General features: G+C 42.8%; 2 protein-coding genes across 3 annotated transcripts in view; one reads left to right on the forward strand and one right to left on the reverse strand.

Annotated features, from left to right (window-relative positions):
• LOC106605188 (protein EFR3 homolog B) overlaps nucleotides 1-10,039 on the forward strand; it is a 39,365-nt gene extending 29,326 nt beyond the window's left edge. For both annotated transcript variants that reach the window (XM_014200603.3, XM_045710369.2), the window contains exons 18-22: nucleotides 1,236-1,363; nucleotides 2,701-2,792; nucleotides 5,015-5,063; nucleotides 5,505-5,611; nucleotides 6,815-10,039. In XM_014200603.3, the coding sequence (XP_014056078.2) occupies nucleotides 1,236-1,363; nucleotides 2,701-2,792; nucleotides 5,015-5,063; nucleotides 5,505-5,611; nucleotides 6,815-6,964 (526 nt within the window). In that variant the 3' untranslated portion in view covers nucleotides 6,965-10,039. The remainder of the gene's footprint in view (nucleotides 1-1,235; nucleotides 1,364-2,700; nucleotides 2,793-5,014; nucleotides 5,064-5,504; nucleotides 5,612-6,814) is intronic.
• Nucleotides 10,040-11,184: 1,145 nt separating this feature from the next.
• Nucleotides 11,185-13,224, reverse strand: LOC100510784 (pro-opiomelanocortin A2). Its single transcript, NM_001198576.1, is given in 3 exon segments — nucleotides 11,185-11,955; nucleotides 12,169-12,291; nucleotides 13,117-13,224. Coding segments are annotated over 2 exon segments (699 nt in total). The 5' UTR covers nucleotides 12,286-12,291; nucleotides 13,117-13,224; the 3' UTR covers nucleotides 11,185-11,373.
• Nucleotides 13,225-13,922: the final 698 nt, after the last annotated feature.

Here is a 13,922-nt window from a genome sequence, read left to right on the forward strand (position 1 = left end):
CGGCACACATTTCAGCAAATAAATGGCTGTTTCAAATAAATCACTGTTTTTAATAAAGGACTGTTTCAAATTAACTGCTGTTTCAAATTAACTGCTGTTTCAATAAACTGCTGTTTCAAATTAACGCCCGGTCTAAATGAATTGTTCACTAGTTTACCGTGAATTACCATAACTTGTTTACAAGGTTTAATGTTTGTTTTGTTACATTAAATAATTCATTACTGACAAAAAATTGTCATTCATCTGTTTTTATCGCCAATATGAAACTGCTAGCCATTGGCTGCTAACAGCTGAGCACTGCTAGCCATTGGCTGCTTACAGCTGAGCACTGCTAGCCATTGGTTGCTAACTGGCGAGTATAAAATCAGTCAACAACTTCAGGAGTACAGACCCCAAACGGGGGTACAGACCCCAAACGGGGGTACAGACCCCAAATGGGGGTACAGACCCCAAACGGGGGTACAGACCCCAAACGGGAGTACAGACCCCAAAAAAATCAGCCAATCGCCTTCTAGTGGCCAAAGTAAGAACAGCCGGTAATGGGGAGAATAATTATTCAGTCAAGAAAGTTATTTATTTTTAAATAGAGTCATACTAAGACACAAGAAACGTGACACAGTGTGTGGATGATAACACATTAGTGCATGAAATTTATTAAAATACTGGAAGTGAATGCTGGAATTAAACAATTGCAAATGAGTAAAAGCTGTGTTCGTTAAGAAAATAGACGGCCGGCTCAAATAGAAATCTGTCCCTAAAAAAACGACTGTTGTGTCCAGTGATGTAATATAAATGCCCGGTTTACTCGTTGAAGTTTTACGGTAACTAAGTCCTCAACAAATGCTGCTCTTTGAAATAAAACATCTGCTTCATGTGCCAGCATCCAACAAATTTCACAGTTCAAGCAAATCTCACTGTGCTGTAATAATGTTGATGATAATGCTAATGATAACGCTAATGCTAATGATAATGCTAATGATAACGCTAATCATAATGCTAATGCTAATGATAACGCTAATCATAATGCTAATGATAACGCTAACCATAATGCTAATGATAACGCTAATGATACCGCTAATCATAATGCTAATGATAACGCTAATCATAATGCTAATGATAACGCTAACCATAATGCTAATGATAACGCTAATGATAACGCTAATCATATTGCTAATGATAACGCTAATCATAATGCTAATGATAACGCTAATGCTAATGATAATGTGTGTTCCCAGAGTTCCAGAGTCTCTAGAGCGAGTGGAGGGAGAGGTTTTGTTCCAGCAGTTTCAGATCGCTGAGGTGCTGGGAGGAAGTGGCTACAACATAGACATCCTGAACACACCGTTCACACCCCAGATCACAGGTAGACACACACACACGACACGACACGACACACACACACACACACAACACAGACCTGAGTAGTACACTCCACAACTCACTGGTACCCCCCCACACACACCATAGCAGACAGCTGTGTGTATCACACCATAGCAGACAGCTGTGTGTATCACACCATAGCAGACAGCTGTGTGTATCACACCATAGCAGACAGCTGTGTGTATCACACCATAGCAGACAGCTGTATGTATCACACCATAGCAGACAGCTGTGTGTATCACACCATAGCAGACAGCTGTGTGTATCACACCATAGCAGACACAGATGTATCACACCATAGCAGACAGCTGTATGTATCACACCATAGCAGACAGCTGTATGTATCACACCATAGCAGACAGCTGTGTGTATCACACCATAGCAGACAGCTGTGTGTATCACACCATAGCAGACAGCTGTGTGTATCACACCATAGCAGACAGCTGTGTGTATCACACCATAGCAGACAGCTGTGTGTATCACACCATAGCAGACAGCTGTGTGTATCACACCATAGCAGACAGCTGTGTGTATCACACCATAGCAGACAGCTGTATGTATCACACCATAGCAGACAGCTGTGTGTGTCACACCATAGCAGACAGCTGTATGTGTCACACCATAGCAGACAGCTGTATGTGTCACACCATAGCAGACAGCTGTGTGTATCACACCATAGCAGACAGCTGTGTGTATCACACCATAGCAGACAGCTGTGTGTATCACACCATAGCAGACAGCTGTATGTATCACACCATAGCAGACAGCTGTGTGTATCACAACATAGCAGACAGCTGTGTGTATCACACCATAGCAGACACAGATGTATCACACCATAGCAGACAGCTGTGTGTATCACACCATAGCAGACAGCTGTGTGTATCACACCATAGCAGACAGCTGTGTGTATCACACCATAGCAGACACAGATGTATCACACCATAGCAGACACAGATGTATCACACCATAGCAGACACAGATGTATCACACCATAGCAGACACAGATGTATCACACCATAGCAGACAGCTGTGTGTATCACACCATAGCAGACAGCTGTGTGTATCACACCATAGCAGACAGCTGTATGTATCACACCATAGCAGACAGCTGTGTGTATCACACCATAGCAGACAGCTGTATGTGTCACACCATAGCAGACAGCTGTGTGTATCACACCATAGCAGACAGCTGTGTGTATCACACCATAGCAGACAGCTGTGTGTATCACAACATAGCAGACAGCTGTGTGTATCACACCATAGCAGACAGCTGTATGTATCACACCATAGCAGACAGCTGTGTGTGTCTATGTGTTGTAGATGAGGATCGCCTGTCGAAGAGGAAAAGTATAGGAGACACCATCTCTCTTCAGATGGACATGGACCCACGATATAGCCCAGAGAGAGAACAGGTAGATTGTGTGTGTTCTCTCTGAGACCAGGATTCAATCAGATCAGTGGTATGACGCGTGAGCTGACAATTGCATAGCTTTTCATTGCTTTTGTTAAAGCACTGTCAGAGGTGGCGTTAGGCCTGCAGGCGTTAGGCCTGCACGAGGTCACTGTTACTAAACCACAGCCATCCTTACATTCCATCCGCGTTAAAAGTTTCGAAATAAATTACTAGTGCTGCTATGTCATAAACCCTCAAAGTTCCAGAATGGGGTGAAAATGGCAGCCATCTTTGTCGGGGAGAAATCCATACCAGTCAAATTGGAATGAATGACAGTAGAGCGATCATCCTCATTTTACTTAAACTGGAGAGAAAAAAAGTAAGGCATGTGATACATCAGAAATATAAAATAGAATTATTGTTAACCTAAAATATTGTCATGTACTGTAGTTTACACAGGTTTTATTCAACATACAGTGGGGAGAACAAGTATTTGATAACCTGCAAAATCGGCAGTGTTTCCTACTTACAAAGCATGTGGAGGTCTGTCATTTTTATCATAGGTACACTTCAACTGTGAGAGACGGAATCTAAAACAAAAATCCAGAAAATCACATTGTATGATTTTTAAGTAATTAATTTGCATTTTATTTCATGACATAAGTATTTGATACATCAGAAAAGCAGAACTTAATATTTGGTACAGAAACCTTTGTTTGCAATTACAGAGATCATACGTTTCCTGTAGTTCATGACCAGGTTTGCACACACTGCAGCAGGGATTTTGGCTTGAGCAGGGGGACCTTGCGTGCTCTGCAGGATTTTAATCCATGACGGCGTAGTGTGTTACTAATGGTTTTCTTTGAGACTGTGGTCCCAGTTCTCTTCAGGTCATTGACCAGGTCCTGCCGTGTAGTTCTGCGCTGATCCCTCACCTTCCTCATGATCATTGATGCCCCACGAGGTGAGATCTTGCATGGAACCCCAGACCGAGGGTGATTGACCGTCATCTTGAACTTCTTCGATTTTCTAATAATTGCGCCAACAGTTGTTGCCTTCTCACCAAGCTGCTTGCCTATTGTCCTGTAGCCCATCCCAGCCTTGTGCAGGTCTACAATTTTATCCCTGATGTCCTTAAACAGCTCTCTGGTCTTGGCCATTGTGGAGAGGTTGGAGTCTGTTTGATTGAGTGTGTGGACAGGTGTCTTTTATACAGGTAACGAGTTCAAACAGGTGCAGTTACTACAGGTAATGATTGGAGAACCGGAGGGCTTTTTAAAGAAAAACTAACAGGTCTGTGAGAGCCGGAATTCTTACTGGTTGGTAGGTGATCAAATACTTATGTCATGCAATAAAATGCAAATGAATTACTTAAAAATCATACAATGTGATTTTCTGGATTTTTGTTTTAGATTCCGTCTCTCACAGTAGAAGTGTACCTATGATAAAAATTACAGACCTCTACATGCTTTGTAAGTAGGAAAACCTGCAAAATCGGCAGTGTATCAAATACTTGTTCTCCTCACTGTAGATGTAAACAGACTGTAAATGTCTCAATTCTTGGAAAACCATGAGTGTTATTATGCATTTTAAACTGGGTGGTTCGAACCCTGAATGCTGATTGGCTGATAGCCGTGAGTGTTATTATACAATATCTTCCTTGTCCTATCATCTACCGATGTCAGCCAGTGTACGGCTGTGGATTGAATGCATTGTTTCAATGGAATGTTGGCATATTCACAGTTATTTAGAAAAACAGTTATGGAACCATTCCTCTAAAATTGACCGGCTAGCCAGGTAACAAACATAGAGTGTGAAGTCTTCAAATTCATAATTGTACACAATATCTTATCACAGCACTGGCTGACCATGGTTGACCAACTCCCTTAACAAAATGTCTGACCTTTTACATCGTCATAACAAGGTTCATGTCCATTCTAGTATTGTAATTCCTGAGTCTATGACAACTCAAATGTTTATTAATAATTAAATTAAATAATAGTGATTTATATCAGCCTAATCGCATGGTGTAGATTATATCACACATTCCAGTGTTGGAACTTGATTTGACAGCTCTAACACATCTACACCTCCGACACCGTCTAAACATGAGCAATGAAAAGCTATGGGTTTTTTGGCTAGTACGGATTGAATCCCGGCCTAACTCCCTCATTACTATCCTTGTTGTTCACGGATTGAATCCCGGCCTAACTCTCTCATTACTATCCTTGTTGTCCACAGAAGTCTCCAGCAGAGCAGATCACCTTTGAGACTCTGAAGAATGCCATCGGTAAGATCGACGCATACACAGACAGACAGACAGACAGACAGACAGACAGACAGACAGACAGACAGACAGACAGACAGACAGACAGACAGACAGACAGACAGACAGACAGACAGACAGACAGACAGACAGACAGACAGACAGACAGACAGACAGACAGACAGACAGACAGACAGACAGACAGACAGACAGACAGACAGACAGACAGACAGACAGACAGACAGACAGACAGACAGACAGACACCAACCACCAACAATACTACATGTCTTATTGCTTTGGATAAAAGCACATTTTAATCTCTGTCTCTCGAAACATATTGTCTTTCAAAATATATTGTCTTTCAAAACAACTTGTCTTTCAAAACCTATGATTGTTTTCAGATGTTTTGAAAGACAATAACCCCCTGCCCCCCCTCTCTCTCTCTCTCTCTCTCTCTCTCTCAGTGGATAGTGTGAATGGTGAAGAGCAGGAGAGGGAGAAGAGGAGACTGGTGGTAGAGAGGTTTCAGACCGCCCCCTTCGAGGAGATCGCCGCCCACTGTGGGGCCAAGGTGAGTCTTGACCCCTGACCTTTAACCCCTGACCTTGAATGAAATAGAATGGCTACGTTTTCCGGGCTCCTGACCAGTCTATTTTGTGTATGTTATTTTTTTAGCTGCTTTTAACTTTTTTTTGTACATGTTTCCGCCATAATTTAATCTATATTATTCGTAGCTGTCTATTTACCACCACTAACTGACGCTGCCACTAAGACGGGACTCAACCAGTTGTATAAGGCCATAGGCAAACAATAAAATGCTGATCCAGAGGCAGTGCTTCTAGTAGCTGGGGATTTTAATTAATGCAGGAAAACTGAAGTCAATGCCACAGATGTCACACGTTTGAAGAAGCGTGCGATTGGCATGCTGACCGCAGGAATGTACAGCGGAGCAGTTTGCCCGGAGAATTTAATGTTAAAGACAAATTTCTCTACCATTAACTGAATCCAATGTCATTTTAGAGAATTTTACAGTACGTCCAACTGGCCTCACAACCACAGACAGCGTGTACGGCGTTGTGTGGGCGAGTGGTTTGCTGATGTCAACGTTGTGAACAGAGGGCCCCATGGTGGCGGTGGGGTTCTGGTATGGGCAGGCATAAGCTACAGACAACAAAATCAATTGCATTTCATCAATGGCAATTAGAATTCACAGAGATACTGTGATGGTATCCTGAGGCCCATTGTCGTACCATTCATCTGCTGCCATCACCTCATGTTTCAGCATGATAATGCACAGCCCCATGACGCAAAGATCTGTACACAATTCCTGGAAGCTGAAAATGTCCCTGTTCTTCCATGGCCTGCATACTCACCTGACATGTTACCCATTGAGCATGTTTGGGATGCTCTGGATCGACATGTACGACAGCGTGTTCCAGTTCCCGCCAATATCCAGAAACTTTGTACAGCCATTGACTCGGTACCGGTACCACTTGTTTGTAGCCTCGTTATTGTTATTTTATGGTGTTACTATTTTTCCTTGAGTTTATTTTTCACGTTTCTTACTTTTTTGAAACTTATTGTGGTAAGTGTTTCACGGTGAGATCTACACCTGTTATATTTGATTGACCTCTAACCTCTAATTCATATCTCTATCTGAACGCTGAAAGTACCCCCATGAATAAAATAATAACTGTGTGTGTGTGTGTGTGTGTGTGTGTGTGTGTGTGTGTGTGTGTGTGTGTGTGTGTGTGTGTGTGTGTGTATATTCCAGTCTTCCCTGCTACAGAGTAAACTGGACCAGATCTTTGAGCTGACAATCAGGCCGCCTCCCAGTCCCTCTGGCTCCGCCTCCCAAGGCCAGACCCCCACCCGCTCTGTTCCTGTCTACGAGATGAAGTTCCCAGACCTCTGTGTCTACTAGACACACACACACACACACACACACACACACACACACACACACACACACACACACACACACACACACACACACACACACACACACCCTGACCTTTGTGTCTACTAGAGACACACACACACCGGTCTGGATCCTGGTCTGTCCTGGTATGTTCCCCACTGTTGTCTCTTTCTATTGGGGACAATCTGCAGAATCCCTGTTGTCTCTTTCTATTGGGGACAATCTGTGGAATCCCTGCTGTCTCTCTATTGGGGACAATCTGTGGAATCCCTGCTGTCTCTCTCTAGAGGGGACAATCTGCAGAATTCCTGCTGTCCCTCTCTATTGGGGACAATATATGGAATTGCTGCTGTCTCTCTCTAGTGGGGACAATCTGTGGAATCCCTGCTGTCTCTCTCTAGTGGGGACAATCTGTGGAATCCCTGCTGTCCCTCTCTATTGGGGACAATATATGGAATCGCTGCTGTCTCTCTCTAGTGGGGACAATCTGTGGAATCCCTGCTGTCTCTCTCTAGAGGGGACAATCTGCAGAATTACTGCTGTCCCTCTCTAGTGGGGACAATCTGTGGAATCCCTGCTGTCTCTCTCTAGTGGGGACAATCTGTGGAATCCCTGCTGTCTCTCTCTAGAGGGGACAATCTGTGGAATCCCTGCTGTCTCTCTCTAGAGGGGACAATCTGCAGAATTACTGCTGTCCCTCTCTATTAGGGACAATATGCAGAATTACTGCTGTCCCTCTCTATTAGGGACAATATGCAGAATTACTGCTGTCCCTCTCTATTAGGGACAATATGCAGAATTACTGCTGTCCCTCTCTATTAGGGACAATATGCAGAATTACTGCTGTCCCTCTCTATTAGGGACAATCTGCAGAATTACTGCTGTCCCTCTCTATTAGGGACAATATGCAGAATTACTGCTGTCCCTCTCTATTAGGGACAATCTGCAGAATTACTGCTGTCCCTCTCTAGTGGGGACAATCTGTGGAATCCCTGCTGTCTCTCTCTAGAGGGGACAATCTGCAGAATTACTGCTGTCCCTCTCTATTAGGGACAATATGCAGAATTACTGCTGTCCCTCTCTATTAGGGACAATATGCAGAATCCCCTCCATTGAAATACCATCGGAATACCCCAACCATCATTGCATGTATATCGATGTTGTTGTGTGTTTGTATACAGCAATAACTCCATATAGTTCAGCAATAATGTGACATCATAAGAGTATACAGAAAGTCTGTATGTGTATGTGTGTGCGTACATATGTTGTACATTCACGTGTGTTACTACTGAATGTGAACCAGTGACTAAAGTGAATGTTATTGGGTGTTTGACACTGTGATTCATCCATGTACTGAGGAGTGTACCACCAAGCAGGACCACACCGTCAGCCAGATAACTTAAGTTACTAAGAATATATATTGTTTAAATTTATACAATTTCACTTTTAAGTCAGTCTTCTGTATGAACCACAGAAAGTTGTTCCGGCTGATTCTTTGATTCTGCTTTGTGACATCATACCCCCCTGAACTACCACTGTGTACTAATATCAATCAAACAACAGTGTCCGTATCTAATCTATATTATACTCTACTCTATTCAATTCAATTCTGCTCTGGTGTACTCTACCCGAATCTACTCTGCTCTGGTGTACTCTACCCGAATCTACTCTGCTCTGGTGTACTCTACCCGAATCTACTCTGCTCTGGTGTACTCTACCCGAATCTACTCTGCTCTGGTGTACTCTATTCTACTCTACTCTATTCTACTCTACTCTACTCTACTCTACCCTACCCTACTCTACTATGTTCTACTCTACTCTACTCTACTCTATTCTACTCTCCTCTGTTCTGTTCTACTCTATTCTACTCTCCTCTGTTCTACTCTATTCTACTCTACTCTGTTCTAATATATTCTACTCTACTCAACTCTATTGTATTATACTCTACTCTTCTCTATTATATTCTACTCTATTCTATTCTACTCTACTGTACTCTATCTCTACTATATTTTACTCTATTCTACTCTATTCTACTCTACTCTACTCTATTCTACTCTCCTCTGTTCTACTCTATTCTACTCTACTCTGTTCTAATATATTCTACTCTACTCAACTCTATTGTATTATACTCTACTCTACTATATTCTATTCTACTCTTATATTCTATTCTACTCTATTCTACTCTATTATATTCTACTCTATTCTACTCTATTATAGTATACTCTACTCTATTCTACTCTACACTACTTTATTCTACTCTACTCTATTTTACTCTAGTCTATTCGATTCTACTCTTCTACTCTACTCTATTATATTCTACTCTATTCTACTCTGCTCATCTACTTTACCCTACTCTATTCTACTCAACTCTATTCTACTCTATTCTATTATATTCTACTCGACTCTACTTTATTCTACTCTATTCTACTCTTTTCTACTCTGCTCTACTTTATTCTACTCTACTATATTCTACTCTATTATATTCTACTCTATTATATTATATTCTACTCTATTCTACTCTTTTCTACTCTACTCTATTATATTCTACTCTATTATATTATATTCTACTCTATTCTACTCTTTTCTACTCTACTGTATTATATTATACTCTACTCTACTTTATTCTACTCTATTCTACTCTATTCTACTTTTTTCTACTCTACTATATTCTATTCTACTCTAATCTATTCTACTCTACTTTACTCTACTCACTGTGTCAGTGTAATCTCTGTTTCCAGTAATATTCTGAATGTCAATATTTAATCAAACTCTGAAAACAGAATCCTGTCAAACAAGACATGCAGAGTGATGCTGTGACGCCTTGTTTGAGATCTGACACTGACGCTCTGATGTTTTGTTCTCAGTGTGTGTGTGTGTGTGTGTGTGTGTGTGTGTGTGTGTGTGTGTGTGTGTGTGTGTGTGTGTGTGCGTGCGTGCGTGCGTGCGTGCGTGTGTGCGTGCGTGCGTGCGTATGTGTTGTCTTACTCTTCCCTGACTCTGTGCTGTCTAATTGTTTCTCTTTGTCACAGCTGTACATAGAATAATGAATATACAATTAAAATATAGAATTTTAACAGATGTGTGTGCGTGTGTGTGTGTATGTGTGTGTGTGTGTGTGTGTTTGTACTGTGTTTACATGGTGAGATTCAGGGCATTGTGTCAGTAAATGAAAACTGCTAGACTGTGGTTGCTTGCAGTAAAAACAAAAAAAGTATCTTTGAATCAGGGGTTGGAACCAGTTCAGGGAACAGAACTGAAAAAACAACAGCATTTTTGGAGGAAAGGAATCTTTCAATGTTTAAAATCTTTAAAAAAAACAATTCACTATTATTTATATTTTGTGTTGTTGCCATTTAGTAGACTCTCCTATCCAGAGCAATTAGTGTTAAATGCCTTGCTCAAGAGCACATCCACTGATTTGTTTTATGTAGTCAGCTCTGGGATTCGAACCAGCGACGTTTCGGTTACTGGCCCAATGCTCCCTTCATAACGGTATGTTTTGTTACAAAAATATTCCTAATGTTTAGTATATAATACGTTTTCATGTTAGTAATAGCTTAAACACATTCCAGTTCATGTCATGATGTTCAGAGCCAAGCCCCCTCCATGTCCACCCTCTCTCTCTCTCTCTCTCTCTCCCTCTCTCCTCTCTCTCTCCCTCTCTCCCTCTCCCTCTCTCTCTCTCTCTCCCTCTCCCTCTCCCTCTCTCCTCTCTCTCTCTCTCTCTCTCTCTCTCTCTCTCTCTCTCTCTCTCTCTCTCTCTCTCTCTCTCTCTCTCTCTCTCTCTCTCTCACACACATCTCACACCTGCAGTTATCTGACAAATCGAACGTGTTCCTTTGCAAGCTTCTCTATCCGTGCTAATGGGCAGAGTAAATTTCTGAGCTATTTTGTAAAACTCTGTTGATTTCATGTGTAAAAAAAAATGTACGAAAAGGAAGGAACTATATTACTTGTTTTTGGTTGGAACCAGTTCAGAACTTTTTCTTTTCTTGTCGGAAACACCGGAATGGAACAAAAAGAATTGGGGTTCTGTTCGTAACAGAACGATTGGAAAATTATTTCAGTTCCATCCCCTGGTTGGAATATTTAATTTATAATTTACAAAAATGTTACATTCCAATAAATAATGTAATCATCACTCAGTGACAACGGCATGGTTCTGTACAGAGTTAGGATTTATTGGAGACAAAATTACAGTATTAACTAACATCATCGCTACATCAGAGGACAGTGCTTTTAGCCAATCACAAAACATCTCTGTCTCCTAATGGCAAATCAAATGAGAGCTAACTGGCTCTAAGTCCTACAGTGACTTTCTCTTCCTTCCTCAACCCTGGAAATTGTATTTCCTTTCCCTCAATGCCCTCTTTTCTTCCCCCTTCCTCCCTCCTTTTTCTTCCCTCCCTCCCTCACTGCTCTCTCTTCTGCTGTCCATCTTTGATGATGACATTTTTGAACAGTGTGAGCAGTGGTTTCTGACTGCGCTCGTCCCAGCTCTTCATGAACCCTCCGTAGCGCTTACTGGTGGGCGGTCCGCTCCAGCGGAAGTGGTTCATCTTATACGAGCCGTCTTTCTTCTCCTGAAGACTAAACACTCCCCCCAGGCCCTCTGCCTCGCCCCCCTCCGCAGTCCCAGCCTCCAGGGAGGGGTACATGGCGTCATCGGTGCCCAGCTCTCGTCTCATCTCGCTGGGAAAGGCCTCGGAGGACTCCTCCTCCACACCGTTGGTGTAGACCTTCACCGGCCGGCGCTTACGGCCCACAGGCTTTCCCCAGCGGAAGTGTTCCATGGAGTAGGAACGCTTGGCCTGGGGGGACACACTATTCTGCTGCTCCAAGGGGTACAGGGGGGAGGATGTGGAAAGGAGGGACAGAGGTAAGTAGGGGGGAGGAGAGTCAGAGTCGGAGGGGGACGGGGGTTGGAGATGCACCTTGACGGGGAAGATGGGAGATTTGGCGGTGAGGTCAGAACGACAGAGCTGGATACACTCCTGGGAGGAGGAGAGAGAGAGGAGGGAGAGGAGAGAGAGGAGGGAGAGGAGATGGAGAGGAGCAGGGAGCGAGAGGAGAGGAGAGGAGAGGAGAGGAGAGGTTAGGTGTGTAACAGTAAAATAACACTCTCAGTCGTAACCACTGTCTTACATACTTGAGCTTACAACATTTGGAAAACATTCTGCTCTTTCTTTGCAATGTTTCTAGCTCACCAGGATGTTGTTTTCAGAGCTGAGGTCATGACAGCGAGGGTTCTCCCAGCACTGACCTTTCACCCCTCTGACCACGCCCACCACGGCCACAGCCAATAACCACGCAGGACACAGCATCTTCGCCTTGCACACACACAGAACACAGTTATACACACACTCACGGCATGATGCGGCTAAACTACACAAAGAGTGCTATGTGGCATAATTTGTCCCTGTAGGAGAACCCCCTGAAAACGGGTCAAAATAGAACCATTTCCAGGTCAGATGGACACAAGGAACCCACCTGGGTTCAAAAGAAGCTTGGTTCCAAATAGAACCTGTAAAAGGATGCTATTTTAGAACCAGAAGCAGTTCTATCTGATCTTAAATGTTTATATCTGGAGAAAAGAATTGTCGGAGGGTTTCCCCCTCAGAGACACATGGAGTCACATACGGTCCACAGCACACTGTAAACAAGCAGCGTAGGTGGAGTTACTGCCGTAATCGACTTCTGAACGCTGTCATTAATTGGAGGATGGCAGATGAGAGTGACAAAAAAATGTGACACATTTCTTAACTCACGACTCAATGACACTTTATATTTTCCCTAAAAAGCTCATGACTCAGGTGTTACTGATGGACGGAGGGACGGACGGACGGACTATGAGCTAACACCACTTTTCTCACTTTTTTTATGCGAACAAGTAAAGAATATTAAACATTTGCCCAATCAATTATAAAACCCCATTGCAGCAGAGGACTAGATGTGATTTAGTGAAATAATGAGAATTTAGTAAAATGATCATGTTAATTAATGGCAATAATTTTAAAGAACTATATAATTATATAATTTGAATTATCATTACAACATAAATAATTACTAGATAATTGGAAATACAAACTTTAGAATTCAGTATTCTGTTTATAATAATTCTCAAATCTAAAGAATATTAATCTGATGTCACCAACCTGTCGCCAAATCTTCTCTCTTTCTTCTCTATCTTCTCTCGCTCTTCTCTCTCTCTTCTCTCGCTCTTCTCTCTCTCTTCTCTCTCTTCTTTCCTCCAACCAGTCTATCACTTTTCTCTTCCGAGGAGTTGTCCTCTTAAGTGTCTGCACTGTTGTTCGTCTGTGTGTCCGAGAGTGTGTGTGTCTGAGAGTGTGTGTGTCTGAGAGTGTGTGTGTGTTTGTGTGTGTGTGTCTCTCTGTCTCTGGCCCTCTCTTTTATACCTGAACCTGAGTGACGGTGGTTCGCAAGTCCACCCAGAGCCACGGGTTACCCCCCTCCACAGCCCTTAAGGAAAGAAAGCCACACACTCCCACCAGAGGGATTAAGTGTGTACATCTGATGAGTGTCCAACGCATAACAAACAACATAACAAACATCCAGTCTTTGTCCACCAGTTAGGGACTTGAACGTCAACGGAGTGAAGAGGTGGATTATCGAGGGTCTGCCATGCCGTCAGAAGAGGAAGCTTGTCGTCTGTATGCTGAAGGTGTGGAGTTACTCTGGTCTGTGTGGTCCAGGGCCCTGACTAACATCTGGTTGCTGGCTGGCTCTTTGTCTACTGGATTTAACACCCGTCACCTGTCTGGATTAACACCTTTTAAGAGGCTGTGTCAACTCTGGGTCAATACATGTTAGGAGGAAGATATGAAGAGATGCTAGAAGGAGGAGTAGATGCTAAAATCTGCGAAATCGTGATTTGTGACGATAAAACCCCAAACACCGGATCTATTGCTGGTCGTTAGCGATCGGGGCCCCTTAGTATTAA

The sequence above is a fragment of the Salmo salar genome, chromosome 01 (genome assembly GCF_965601325.2).
Source record: "Salmo salar chromosome 01, fSalSal1, whole genome shotgun sequence".
NCBI classification, from domain to species: Eukaryota; Metazoa; Chordata; class Actinopteri; order Salmoniformes; family Salmonidae; genus Salmo; species Salmo salar.